The sequence below is a fragment of the Dromiciops gliroides genome, chromosome 5, assembly GCF_019393635.1.
Source record: "Dromiciops gliroides isolate mDroGli1 chromosome 5, mDroGli1.pri, whole genome shotgun sequence".
In the NCBI taxonomy this organism is placed as follows: domain Eukaryota; kingdom Metazoa; phylum Chordata; class Mammalia; order Microbiotheria; family Microbiotheriidae; genus Dromiciops; species Dromiciops gliroides.
Genome location: NC_057865.1, coordinates 59,571,418 through 59,586,499, shown reverse-complemented (window position 1 = coordinate 59,586,499; position 15,082 = coordinate 59,571,418). Strand labels below are relative to the sequence as shown.

The 15,082-nt window shown below is 38.7% G+C and overlaps 1 protein-coding gene across 3 annotated transcripts in view; it reads right to left on the bottom strand.

Annotated features, from left to right (window-relative positions):
- The window catches only part of MLLT10 (MLLT10 histone lysine methyltransferase DOT1L cofactor), a 233,364-nt gene extending 224,526 nt beyond the window's left edge, over window positions 1-8,838 (bottom strand). For 2 of the 3 annotated variants that reach the window (XM_043967036.1, XM_043967039.1), the window contains exons 1-3: window positions 8,763-8,831; window positions 8,448-8,607; window positions 5,839-5,918 (exon numbers count right to left, since the gene is read on the bottom strand). In XM_043967036.1, the coding sequence (XP_043822971.1) occupies window positions 5,839-5,918; window positions 8,448-8,607 (240 nt within the window). In that variant the 5' untranslated portion in view covers window positions 8,763-8,831. Of the gene's footprint in view, window positions 1-5,838; window positions 5,919-8,447; window positions 8,608-8,762 lie in introns of all 3 variants that reach the window. The other variant, XM_043967037.1, reaches the window with a different exon arrangement.
- Window positions 8,839-15,082: the final 6,244 nt, after the last annotated feature.

The following is a 15,082-nucleotide window of genomic DNA, read 5'->3' as shown; positions in this document are numbered from 1 at the left end:
TAACATTACTTAATTAGTACCTTTTCCAGTCATATTCTCAATGCATACTCCCATGGTTCCATCTTTTTTCTGCTTCTGCTCCTTTGTTCATGTTTCTCTAAACCAAGGAACTTATGAAAAGACCTTCAAATCCTAGATAAAAGCCATAAGTGGCACAGTGGATAAAGCACCGGGCCCTGGATTCAGGAGGACCTGAGTTCAAATCCAGCCTCAGGTACTTGACACTTACTAGCTGGACAAGTCACTTAACCCTCATTTCCCACCCCCCTACCCCCCCTCACCCCTGGCCAAAAAAACCTTTTCTCATTCACCTCATCCAGGAGCTAAGACAGCAGAGTAGGAAGAAGCTCTCCCCCCAAAACTCCTCCAAAAAGTTCTAGAAAATAAATCTGATTGAATTCTAAAAGAAATCCAAGTTGAAAAATTAAGAAGTCATTTTTCTAACCCAGGTTGATATGAGGAGAACAAAGAAGTCTATTGACCCTGGGGATGAGATCTGTGAGAATATTACTCTTCAGAGCCCCCTGTCGAGAAAGCATTCGACCTTTCTGAGGTCGAACTGGCCTCCTGGAAGTAGCCTCACAATTCATGGACCACCTTTAAGTCATGGCAATCAATGGACTTAAATACTACCAGCCAATTAGCTTGGAGCTGTGTGTGGGGACCGCTCCTCTTCCGGTCCCACAGGGAGCTTCTGGTTGAACTGAGTGAGGCTCTTTTTGGAATAGTGATCTGCTAGGTGAAGGCAGCTTTTTCTCTCTCTCAAGCATAGATCTGAGCTAGGTTTTTCCATTCTTTTAGAGAAACATGTTCTCTCTTTACTAACTTCTAATATCCTTTAATAAATCCTTAATACCTAAACTGTTGCTGAAGCTTCTAATTATAAATAAATCCTAGCTAGTTTCTCCCCACACTGGGGGGCAGGTAAGGTGATTTAGTTTTACTCGTCACAGATCTGACCACAAATGTGCACATAAAACATCCCAGCACTGGGAGAAGTGTCGCACCAGGTTAAGACAAAGTCCCAGATTCATACTAAGGGACCATGACCTCCTACAGGAACCAGTGCCAAATGGAAATTTTGTCACCCTCAACCTAGTCCCAAATCACAGATCCAAGGTAGAATGATGGAGGGATCTTCATCCAGATATGGCATTTAGTGATAGCGAATGGTGGCCATAGGAAACAAACAGAAGCTATGTGGCTCAGACCCTACAGGAACAGAATAGGGTCTCGGTTCCAACTTCTAGACCCGACTGAAGCCTTCAGAGTAATAACAAGGGCAGAAATCTCAGACCAAAAAAAGTCTGCAATTCTATTTCTCTGAATCAGCAGAGCTTCCCAAGCTGCCTAATAGGGACCAAGGGTAGCAGACTTGCTCAGACCCAAACCAAGATCAGGAACTTGCAGAGCTCAGGAGGGCAGGAACCAGACTCTGCCCTAGAGCAGACCACTTTGGCAGGACTGAAAGCTTAGAGATTTTAGCCTAAACCGACCCAAGATCTTAGAAGAAACACAATATTCAATACTTGCAGAAAGCAGTTAACAAAACCATCCTAATTCCTTCCCTCAAAAAGTGTTACACACTAAAAGTCTTTAATATCAAGTAAGAAGTCAAGAAGTAGGCTAGAAAAAAGTGCCCCCCCAAAATAAAATAATAATTCCACTATAAAGTTATTATGGTGATAGGGGATACACAAATCACAAACATAAATTTCTAATTTAAAGAATTTTTTTTTTTGGTGAGGCAATTGGGGTTAAGTGACTTGCCCAGAGCCACACAGCTAGTAAGTGTTAGGTGTCTGAGGTCGGATTTGAACTCAGGTACTCCTGACTCCAGGGCCGGTGCTCTATCCACTATGCCACCTAGCTGCCCCGGTTCTATATGTTTTGAAATTTATGTTTGTAGGGGCCATAAATTCTGTCGCATTATACTTTGAATAGCATCTCCTATGCTGGACTGTGAATAAATTTTAGAAAACCATGACCATTTTTTATTCCTCTTCGTATAACCCATGGTACCATACATAAAATAGGCATTCAAAATATCTGCTGAATGAAAGAAAATTCATTTCTCCTTTCCAAAAATATTGCCTTTTTAAAATACAACTCTCTAAAGTTCTTAAAAGTTTTAGAACAGCAAGGTATTACTATTTCATTTTCCTATTCTTTTTAGATCTAAAGAAATTCTACTGTTATATAAAATGGCAACCATAAAAATTGATACTGGCTAAGAAATAGGGTGGTAGATCAGTGGAATACATTAGGTACACAAAACACAGTAGTAAATGACCATAGTAAGCCAGTGTTTGATAAACCCAAAAAACCCACCTTCTGCAATAAGAACACACTATTTGACAAAAAATGCTGGGAAAACCAGAAAACAGTTATACAGAAACTATTATAGACAGGATATAGTCAAAATGGGTACATGATTTATAAGACATAAAGGGTGATGCCATAAGCAAATTAGGAGAACAAGGAGGAGTTTACCTGTCAGATCTATGGAGAAGGGAAGATTTCATGACAAAATGAGACAGAAAGCATGCCAAAATGTAAAATAGATAATTTTGATTATATTAAATTTAAAAGTATTTGCACTAACAAAACCAATGCAACCAAGATTAGAAGGAAAGCTGAAAGCTAGGAAATAATCTTTAGAGCAAGTATCTCTGATAAAGGTCTCATTTCTCAAATATATAGAGAACTGAGTCAAATTTGTAAGAATACAAGCCATTCCCCAATTGAGAAATGGTCAAAAAATATGAAAAGAGAGCTTGCAGATAAAGAAATCAAAGCTATCCATAGTCATATGAAGAAATGCTAGTCTAAATCACTCCCCCACTCCCCACCCCTGCAATAAGAGTTAAGTGATTTGCCCAGCTAGTAAGTGTCAAGTGTCTGAGGGCATATTTGAACTCAGGTCCTCCCAAATCCAGGACCAGTGCTTTATCCCCTATACCACCTAGCTACCCCCATTTTAAATCACTTTTGATTAGAGAAATACAAATTAAAACTCTGAGACATCACCTCTCACCTATCAGATTGGCTAATATGAAAGAAGGAAAATGATAAATGTTGAAGGGGATATGGGAAAACTGATAAAAGTGATCCAACCATTTTGAAGAGCAATTTGGAACCACGCCAAAAAGGCAATCAAACTACATATCCTTTGATTCAGCAATAACAACAACACTAGCTCTGTATTCCAAAGAGATCCAAAAGGGAAAATAACCTATAAGTATAAAAATATTTATAACAGCTCTTTTTGTAGTGGCAAAAAAATTGGAAATTGAGAGGATGCCCATCAACTAGGGAATGGCTGAACAAGCTGCAATATATGAATGTAATGGAATAATATCACTACACTATAAAAAAGTATAAGCAGGATGCTTTCAGAAAAACCTGGGAAGACTTACATGAACTGATACAAAGTGAAATGAGCGGAACCAAGAGAACATTGTACACAGTAACAGCAACATTGTACAATCATCAACTGTGAATTAAGACTTAGCTCCTTTCACCAATACAATTCCAAAGCACTCATGATGGAAAATACTGTCCAAATCCAAAGAAGTGATGGAGTCTGAATGCATGTTGAAGCATACTATTTTCAGGTTAATTTTTGTTTTGCCTGCCTCTGTTGCTTACTACCTGTGTAACCTTGGGCACTGCCCCCTCTTAGGACTGTAGGCTCCTCTTCTGTAACCTCTTCTAGGTCCCTTCTAGTCCTTGACCTTTGATCCTGTGAAGGAGGATCAAGATGTGTTTGGGTTGGACACATAGAGTTGGAGATGCTACCGAGCTATCCAGGTCCCATGCAACTGAATGTCAGGTTTGGGACCCATCTGTTTCCCACAGCTGTCAATGCCTTCCATCCCACACTCTCTGGTATCTCTTTTTGTACCTTCCTGTACATGTGTTAGAATTTCCCTGAGCAAGACTAAATTAAGCTCCCAGAGAGCAGGACAAATCTCATTTTGTCCTTGCAGCCCCAGGGCCTGGTATATGGTAGGCAATAAGTAAATGCTTGTTGATTAATAAATCACCATTTAATTAAATTAAATTCCACAAACCAAAAAGTTTAAAATTGTCTTTATATATAATTGGAAAAAATAGAATACTAATTAAAAAAAGAAATTCTAGAAAATGTTTTCCATTCCTATATAGTGATCTTTCAGAAGGCAAAATAGCTAGATTATTATTAAAGACAATCCACTCTAGGAGGCAGCTAGGTGGCACCGTGGATAAAGAACCGGCCCTGGATTCAGGAGGACCTGAATTCAAATCCGGCCTGACACTTGACACTTGCTAGCTGTGTGACCCTGGGCAAGTCACTTAACCCTCATTGCTTCCCCCCATCAAAGAAAGATAATCCACTGTATCAAACATATTTGCTCTTTGATGAAAGATAAAAAGAGGTATAGCAAACCTAAAACAGATACTAGAGGTTCTTCACTTCTCTTTTCTCTCTCTTTCTCCCCTCTAAATGCCCCTCCAATCCCATTCTCCTTTGCTTTTCCTAGGTGTCAAAGTAGATAAAAAAGCCAGGTCTGAAATCAGAAAGACGAGTTCAAATGTGGCTTCAGACACTGTGTGACCATGGTCAAGTCACTTAACTTCTGTCTGCCTCAGTTTCCTCATCTATTAAACAGGTATCATGATAGCACCTACTACCCGGGGTTGTTATGAGAATCAAATGAGACAATAATTGTAAAATGTTTAGCACAGTGCCTAGCACAGAGTAAGCATCATATAAATGTTAGCTGTTATTATTATTTTCCCCCCTTATTCATCTGTTAGTTTTCCAAATAGTATCTATAAACATTATGTAGCCCACCCAGCAAAAGAATTTTATAACCCTTTCTGCTGTGTTCCCCCAACCCATCACTTTAATCATAAACAAACAAGACTAAAAAAAAAATAACCTTCCAAGTCATCAAAATTTTAAGGTTAATTTCTCTTACTATAGCCAAATTCCTATACTACTATTCTAGTCATATTTGTGTCTCTCCTCCTCTTAACAGAATATACACACCAGATACTGCTATGAGATCAATATATTTCTGGACAATTAATGCACTTATTACTCTTTAGTGACCAAACACTGCCCAGAAACAAAAGTGTGACCTGCTTTTGCTGGAGGCCTGGAAAGAGAGTAAGAATGCTTTTCTATTTTCTACCAACTTCTTCACCCCAAAAAACTAAGAGCACCTAAGAGCAAAGAAAGATCACACTGCATAAGGTAATACACAAATATAAATGAAACTTAATCTATCTCTTTAGTATTCCCAAAAATATTACTAAAGACTACTTTTATCATTCTACCACAGGAATACTATAAAGAGCAGAAAAAGATTTTTATTACTATGTCAAATGTGGCAATAGATGATCATTTCAGGCATTTAAATGTGACTAATGTAACATGTCTACAGATTTAGTAAAAATAGTAGAATCTAAAATGCAATTCTGAATATTTTCTCATTTGAAAAGATCCAGTCAAAAGCTCAAATGTGACCAGATGATTCGACCTTTATCTCCATTTCTGGATTTTTCAATCCACAAAAATTGCTAATGAATCCTAATTTTAACTTTACTACTTTTAGTAGGTATTCGAAGGAAGTCAAGAGTCAAGAAACAGTTGAGCTGTTCAAACATTTCCAAGTATCTTGTTTTTTCACATCTATTTAAAAGCCACATTTCAATATTCAGTCCAAATTAATTATATAAGGCTTTAAACAGAAACTTGACAATATAAAACTACAGAAGAACTGCAAGGTTCTGTAGATACTGTAATATCTACAAGAGGTTAATATTTTAAATGAACACAGCCCTTACCACTCTCGCTGCTCTTTCCTGAGACTCGCATTTCCTGCAAAACCAAGGTCCAGTGGGTACTTGAACAATGCCATAGCAAGCTGTTAGAATGAAAATAAAATGGTTAATATATATAAAAACCTCAAAAAAAATCACAGAAAATTAAAACACTTTAAAAAACTGTTCTACTATAACTACTCAATAGAATAGAATATATAAATGAGGATTTGGAATATTCTGGTTAACAAGAAAAACAAAATATTTCATATATATATATATATATATATATATATACTTAATATTTTAAACATAGTACTATTTTTTAATCAGTACCAAAATATGTCACTCATGTTAAAGAGCTCTTTGCAAAGGAAAGACCAGTATGTCAAAATTAACACAATTTATGAAATTTTTCTGTGAAACAAAAATTCAGAATTTCATCCTAAACTTAGTCATAGCAAACATTCTACATTGCATTTTGATTACATGAAAAGATTTTCAAAACATCTTTGAAAACTGAGTTAATAGGACAAAAAGAAAAAATGAAATGTCATGCTAAAATATTATTTAACCTTAACCTTAAATATATAAATGGAAATACATAGTTGGCTCCAATGCCTCTAACCTCTTGAAAACATACTGCTCTGAATGACTATCATTCTATTTGTTTATTTCTAAATGCATACATACAAATCTTAAACTAGTTAAAAGCTAGAGCCATAAATTGACTCAAAATTTCAACTACATGATTTTAATGAATTTAGTAATAAATGTGACGATAAACCTCAGATTTAAAGATATATACAATATCAGAAGATTAAAAACAACAGTACAAAGAACCCAGCAGGTGTGCAATCAACTGTAAGCCCTCAACCTCTGTCCACAAATTAGTGCTTGGGTAAGACAGATTATACTATATAATTCAAAATACAACTGAACATTTTCAAAAAAACATGTATCATGGTGGCTAGTTTGTAAGATTTCTACCAATGTCAAATTTCTAAGCATTAAGAATATGGGTCAAAATATATAATGTCCCCGGCTAAGAGTCTATTAAACATTTCAATTTAGCAAAGCAATTTTACCAACATCTCATACCCACATGATGCCTTCATACTAAAAAATAGAATCATACAAACAACTCAGTTCTAAGTATATTTTTCAAAGTTGTCAGAGGCTCCATTTTTAGATCAGCATTCTTGTATTAAATTGTTTATGTAATACTTAAACATGTCTCTTCATTGCTGAAAGATACTGAACTAGTCACCTGAAAAAATGGGGAACGTTTCCATACTACTAAACACAATTCTGCTCTACTAACACCACTACTTTAAGCATTTGTAAATATAGGTTATATTTAAGTGCAAGGGGAAAATATGTCAAAAGTAAATTACAATGTATTAAAAGTCAAATCTCAATTGTCCTTTCCTTGTTTACTCAGAAAATGTACCTTGAGAGCACAGAATCAAATTCTCCCAAGTTACACTGTCTAGAAGAGGACTTGGGAGGGAAAAAAGCAGTAACATTTAATGTTTAAGTATGGGAAGTAAGACAACTACATGATAAATTTACACTGTATAGGTCACACTCCCCCATAATTATCCGTAGAAATCGTAACTCCACGTAATACAAAAAAACCTCAGTTCCAAAGCAGCGAGATCACTATTTTCTTGTTTTCTAACACTTAAATTCAGTCTGTTCTTTTGATAGAATATAACTCTTCAAAAAGAACAGTTCGTTTCTACCTCTTTAAAAAGGAACATGAGCACCAGATCACTCCTGCTTATATCACTGTGGTGCCGGATGCTTTTCAGAAAGTAAAAATCGCACGTTCCTTTTTAACTCATCTGTCTCAACCTGCAAAGATTTCCGGGGATTGTGTAAAAACACACAGGGTCGGATGACTTGGGGTAGGGGTGGTTAAAGCCGAACCGTTTCAGCCTGATTTCTTTAGCCCGTCAAAGAGCGAGCTCCAGTCGCCAGCCACAGGGCTCAGTGACAGCCCTCCGCAGCCCCCTCCCCCACGTGTGTACCCTCAGCTGGAGGAGCCCACAACTCGCCAGGATCAAAGACCCCCCCCAACAAACATCCTAAGCCAACTACTTCCTGAGTCACTGACACCAGGCTCGTCTCCTCCGGTCAGCAGTCCGCGCTCCGGCCCAGGTCGGCCGCCAGCGTCCCGCAGCGGCCCCGGACGCGCCCAGCCCCGGCGGCAGCTGCAGCGACAGCCCGGGCAGCCCCAGCAGCCGCCGCCCCGGGCGCCACAGGCTCCGCCGCAGCCGCCTTCCCTCGTAACCCCGAGCAGCCCGGCAGCCCCCGCCTCCCAGCGGCCCTCCCGTCCGCACAGCCCAGGAAGTCTGCGGAGCTCCTGCCAGCCAGCCAGCCAGCCAGCCAGCCAGAGGCGAAGGGGCGGGAAGACGGCCCGAGAGGAGGGGCGCCCGCGGCGGCCCCCGCCCCCCGAGCCCGGCCGGGCCGCCCGCCCGCCGCCCACCCCGCCGCGGGGAGCCCGCGGCCCCCTGACAGCGCGGCCACACGCCCTGGGCCCCGGCGCCCCCGGGCCGGGCGGCCGGGGGTCGGGGGCGCGGCGGGGTGGCGGTTGGGGGAGGCCCGGCGGGCGGTTGGGTGTTTACCTTGATGCACGGCGACGCTGCAGCCGTGCCCGTCGCAGTAAACCAGCGGGTTCTCGGCCCAGCCTCTCTCGTCTGAGCAAACGCAGCAGCCTCCAATCATCTCCTTCATACTATGGGAGACCTCGTCCTCCAGTGACACGGGCCGGTCGCTAGAGACCATCTGCGGGGGAGGGGAGAACGACCATTGAGGGGGGAGGGAGCTCACGAGGACCCCCTCCTCCCCGCGAGCCTCGCCGCCGGCCTCCCCCTCCCCCGCCCCCCCCGCCGCACCCCACCCCAGGCCCGAGCCCGCCCGCCCGTTCCTTGTTCGCTCACTCGGGCTTTGCTGCTCAGTCACTCACGTTCTGCACTGGAGTCAGGAGCCATGTCCGTGCTGACTCCCTCCCCCCCCCTCCCCCCTCCCCACCCCCTCCTCTCCTCCTCCTTTTCCTCCTCCTCCTCTCCTTCTCTCCCCTCCCCACCTCCACCCGGGATGCTAACACAGGAACCTGGAGAGGACACACATAGCAACTAGGCCTCCGCACAGGCGCACTGGGGGGCTCCCGCGGGGCAGCGGGGAGCCTGGGAGGGGAGAGAGGGAGCTCGCTTCCTCCTCAGCGTCATCCGGCGTGCGCGCCCGCCTCGGCCCCCAGGAGGAAGGGGAAAGGGGGAGGGCTTGGGGAAGCAGGACGTGCGCGCCGCCGGCATGACGGCGCGGCTTCCTTTTTCCCTTCCCTCCCTCGGCTCGTCTCCTTCCCCTCCCCCATTCCTATCCCAGAGGGTGAAGCGGGGTGGGGGAGGATGGGAGGGAGCCCAGACCGTGGAGAGCCGAGGCTGGAGCGCGAGGCTGGGAGCGCGCCGGGCCGTGCACGCGCACGAAGGGGGCGTCAGGTCAGCCTCCTCCTTCCTCGGCCTGCAAGCTTGCCAATGAGGCCATGGCAAGAGATGAGGGTAGTGGCTGATACCCGGTGAATCGCGGATGAAAACGACATCCGTGGCCTCTCCCTCATTTTGTCTACCTGAACGAATCCTCCCCGAACACTTACTCATTTAAGAGCCCCGGCGTTGGGGATATCTTTAGGCTTCCTAAGAATGGAGGGTGGGGTAATGAAGCATGGCTCCTTGTGGTTGGTTCTGCTAAACTTATCAATTCTGCTGCAGCCCTTCTAGTCGCTTAATTCCCATTCTGGAAACTGCTTAAAGTTAGTAGACCACGTGGAAAGAAGGTCTACCAAATCCAGCGACCCATTTACGTGAGCTGCAATGACAAATGAACGTTAATACATCTTCATCTTGGAGGCCAAAACCATGTGTTAGTGTTACACATGGAAGGGCTGGTGATAACACCTAAACTAGCCCTTTGCTTTATGGCGTGTGCATGGCTCTTAACTCCTTAATCCCAAGAGATACCTGAATGCGTTTTGGACTCAGGACTCCGTGTATATTTTATTTTCCCAAAACTACCCTGGGAATTTTTATTATTTAGGTAGATGGGAGGGAGCTGTATTTTTATATGCTTATAAACAAAAATGAATTGGACCTTGGTTGTTTAATTAGCATAACAGGACACAGTACTGTCAAGCTGTGAAATCCCCTCCAAGTGAGCACAGCATTTGATTCCAAATAAGATCAATGTCATAAAGATAGTAGTTTAACTTAGTTTTCATCTACATCAGTCTACCAGCCACATACTTTCCACTGAAATTAGAATGTATCAGTAGGTAATGTTTAAAATAGCAGGCACGGTTACAAAGCAAGTTTGCAGTTTGGGTTTAATAACTTGCAAATTGCAGGTGCAGAGTTGGTATTCATGGCAGAATAACATAACTAAAATAGTGATGATTACAAAAAATATAATTATTTGATGCAAAAAAGATGGAGCCCTACCTCTACCTATTCCTCTCTTCACAAAAGAAACATCTTTAGTTTGAAAAGCAATCTAAATATTTTTGTAACCCAGACAAGAATGGAAACAATTTCACTAATTCACTAGAAATTCACAATAGAATTAAAATGCTCATACATACACATGTGTAACAATATGGTAAAAAGAAAGGGCATAGAAACTCATTAAAATCTAATAGACCATAAGAAGTAGAGGAAAATTTAAATTGATCAGATGCTCTAAAGAAAATGTTTTCTTTTTAGTAATATCAGTAAATTTAGAAAATTTTATTGCAATATATGAATGTTTATATGTACAATATGACCTCTTCCTTTTGGGGTAGTAATACGTGATACTCTGAACATATGATAGCTATATACTTAATTCATTGGTATATGTAAAACTGAAAACTGCATTCAAGCAAAATCACATTGCTTTATATATTCCATTTAACTGTATACTTTCTCTATACTAATACAATGGAATACCAGTTCGATACCCAACTGCTACTCAGACTCCTAATGTGCAGTAATTCTGAGTTAAGATCAATGTGAAACTTCCCTTCTTCAAAAATGCAGTCAAGCCTTAATGCACTAAATTATTTAATAATACATTTGTTTTATTTTTAATGGATTGAATCTTAGTTCTTTTGATGGAATTAATTTATATGAACAGAAGGACTCCATGATCACTACCTTACAGTAGTAGTCTATAGTATTTGATAGCAAAATTTAGATAGCCTCTTGATAGTTGTGTAAAACAATCGTTTGGAGGAAACCTTTGAAATAAAAAACAAAATAAGAATACGTTATCTCAAAAAAAGAAACAAATAATAAGCAACAAGATCTGAAAATGAACTTTTGTTAATAATATAGTGCCATTAAGCATTGATATGGAAACAATCCATTTTTTTATAGAGAAAAAACATCTTTGAAAGTGATTTAATACATCCATGTATAGTTATAATTGTGATAATTAGAAGAAAATCTAATGAATCAAATAAATATGAACTTAATTGTCCAATATAGAACTTTTTCTCGAAAGTTATACATCAGAAGCATATTACTTAACAAATTTTTCTAAAGAGTACGTAGGAAAAATATTAGGAAATCTTAGCGATACAATTCATGCATTAATATTTTCCCTTTGTATACATGCAGTTCAAGACAATTTTTAAAGTGCTACATGCCATAGTAGTTCTTGTACTTCTAAATAATTGAACACTATACTTAAGTTCCAAACATTTTTGAAGATCAACTGGGCTGTTTTTGTCTGTTTGGGAGGTTTTTTAATCTTTTTGTGCAAAAAAAAAAAGTGATGAAAAATCAAAATAGAATTCCTATATTAACTAATGAAAAGAAAATTTGCAATTTCTTAAAATAGTGGTATATTATTGCTAGATATTTTCTCCTTAAGTCTGATCAACATTCTCAAAAGGTTGAAATATGTATCTAGTATTTGTTGAGTAAGATTAAAGCCTAGATTCCCTAATATTCCTCTTGATATAAAAGCAGTTCCATCAGCTATTCCTGTGAGCTAATCAACTGATGCATACCATAAGAAGCTCAAGGAAAAATAGTTTATGATTTGACCTATGACCTAAGAATAATGAAAAATATGAACAATGTTTTTTCTCTTCTATGGGAAGTAAGAGGTCTTAATTTTTTTCTTTCTTGTCTTTCTTAACTGTTTTGTTGATTTCCTTTTGCGTAGGCCTACATTTTATATTACTTTTAAATAAAGTATCTACCCAGAAAGAAATATTTAGAACAACAATTGCTATATAGAGATGAATATTGTTCATGCTTATCCTTTTAAAATAAATCACTCTTGATTATCTTGTTGGTAGACACTGTAACAACCCTAATCAAAATACATTTTAATCAGATATGTGTATAAAACTAAGAGAGAATATCTACATGGTCACTTTTCACAATGTATTTTCTTAACTCATGTCTTTGACCTCTGCAAATGGTGTTTTAAATGGTATATTGGCTCAGATCCAGCAATTATTTCTAGCCATAATCAATAATAGAGTTCATGCAGCCACATAACCTTACTTAGACAGTCTTGCTTCACATTACTTAAGTTGGAAAACTTCAGTTAGGAAAAGGCAGTTTCTACTTTATATAATAGGATGTACTTACAGACAATTCCTACTACAATGTGGTTCCTTTATTAATTAGAAAGGTTTTTTTTCCCCTTTGTTTAGTTTTTCTACCTATTTAAGTCTCCAAGAATCCAGACCTTTTATATAGAGACTTGATAGGAACACATTTATTTATGCCAGTTGGGTAAAATTATTTTAAAGTTGAGCTATTTGCATGTTATTTTGGCATACTAATTTTGCTATTATATCTACAGAGACATGAATTCATTCATACTTATATCTTATACTGTATATCTCTTTAGATACACACATATATGCCACGTGTATATGATAGTATTTTCAGTGTCCTAAGTGGTGTCTTAAAAGTAATTCTTTCAGTTGGGTTTTTATCATTGCAGCATCACCTTTGTTGGCTTTTCACAAATTCCATTTAAGAAAGAGTAACAGACTCATTAGTAGCTTTCAAGTACCATATTACCTGCCAAAGTGCCTTGCACATAGTAGATTCTCAATAAACATTTATTAAATTAACAAACAACATTGTTATTTAAATTTTAATTTGGGGCCCAGATTTAATATTAAGTATGAAGTAATATTTAGCTTTCAAGGAACAATATTAAACTAAAAATTCTAAATAAGCAAAGTATTAAAGCGAAACTTCCTTATAGGCAATCATTTCTTTAAAAATTATCTATAGTTTGAGATACTGATGAAGGATTTTTATTTGCCAGGTGATTTGTAATTCTCTACACTTAAACAGTCCTCAAATGATAAACACTTTTTTGGTCTATAAATGGTAATGATGTTACAAAAGACCTCCAAACTGCAAACCATCACAGTGAATATTATTGTGTTAATCCCAGGAAATCTCCAGTTAGTAAATGGGGAAATTTAAATTACATGCAATTTAAATGAAATACTTTCTTGAAATCAGAGACTAATATTCACTTGGAAAGTTTGATTAGACAAGTATAAGACTAGAATTTGAGCTGTTGCATTTGAATCTTTTCTGATAATGGTGTTATTATATTGACTAGTTCCATTTTTCCATCAAATACTATGTAATTAATTACCAATGCAGGGAATAAATCAGAAGTCTATCTTCATGTTCTTTTGTTTCTCACAAACCCTGTATAATAAAAATTTCAACCCTTTACTGTGCGTTAGAAAATTCATTTTTAGGCAGGGTAGCAATAGTAAAAGGTTGTATGCTTTGAGTTTTCAAAGTGATTCTCCCAATAATGTAATAGCATGTTGTTCTTAAACACACACACACACACACACACACACACACACATACACATTCCCATTTTCCCTAACATTAAAGATTTGCATTTCTTTCATAATTAATTCCCAAAGAAAGTAACGCATTTTGGTTTCTAGAACCTGTTTAAAAGACAAATTACTCTAAAATAAGTTTAGGTAGGAGAAAAAATGGTGATCATGAAGAGGGAAATCCATTTATTAAATAGAAGAGAACTTGATGTAAATGAAGCACTCTGAATTGCTGTTCATGTTGAATGAAACTGATTTGCAAATACAACTTGGACAAAGAAAGGTTACTTTTTTATTTAAAATGTTTTCTCCTCAAAAGAGACCACCACTTCCTAAATTCAGAAACAGGCCCAAGAATATGTTAATTAATTGCATTGTTTCCCAGGGAAAAAAGTTGACAAATACAATTCCAACATTATATTTCTTAAACACCTTTTGATTAATATGTTACAATTGATTGTCAAGCACCTAATTTCGATTTTTAAAATCTGCAATGTGTATAATTTTATCCTTTGAAATTGTATGATAACAGTGCCAGAGTCTAACATGACCCCATAGGGTGAATCTTATGAAGCTTAACATTCCTGGCGAATTAAACACACAAGCCTCGGATCCCTTTTTGTCAATCTTACTGTGGTACTTCGGGGTCGGAATGTGGGTAATTTTTATTTGGTGGTACTTCCCCCCAATTAAAAAACCAATGGTCCTTGGTGCATACAAGAGTAGGAAATAGGGTAACACGGTAAAATCAAAGAAAGGTAGCACGGAAGACCGACCAGGAATCCTGCATATATTCCTCTCCCCCCACTCACAGCTAAACCATCCCTCTCCTCCATCCCCCACCTCCGATTGTTCTCAGCTTTTCTCACAGAAAAACTCTTTGCTGTTGTAGTTTGTAACATATTCTTTTTATTCTAAATGATACATGTCTGGGACTTAGGGTCTAAATACGATTCCCTTAGCCTTCAAACACCAACCAAACAACTGTTTAGCACAAAACCCAACACCAAGGTGATCAATTAGGTATAACCAAAAAGAATCTCCAATCTTCTAGTTTTCTTGGAAGAGGAATGAATGAAGACGAATATGGAGGAGAATGGATTTGGAGCATTTACTTATAAGCACAGATTTTTTTTTAAACTTTACGTCTACTCTTCAGATAATTTTTTTTTAAATTCCCCCATCCTCGGAAAAAAAAATAGTGAGAGAATTCCACAAGGGAAATACAATTTTAGAAGGTAGGAGACCAATCAAAGTGATGTGTTGATGTTTATAAATGCAAAAAAATTCTGATTTTGATGCAGTGTTATAAAAGAAAAGGAAAAAAGGGAAGCTACTATTACCACTACCTCAAACTTGACTTTTAAGGGGTATGTGTAAAGAGGG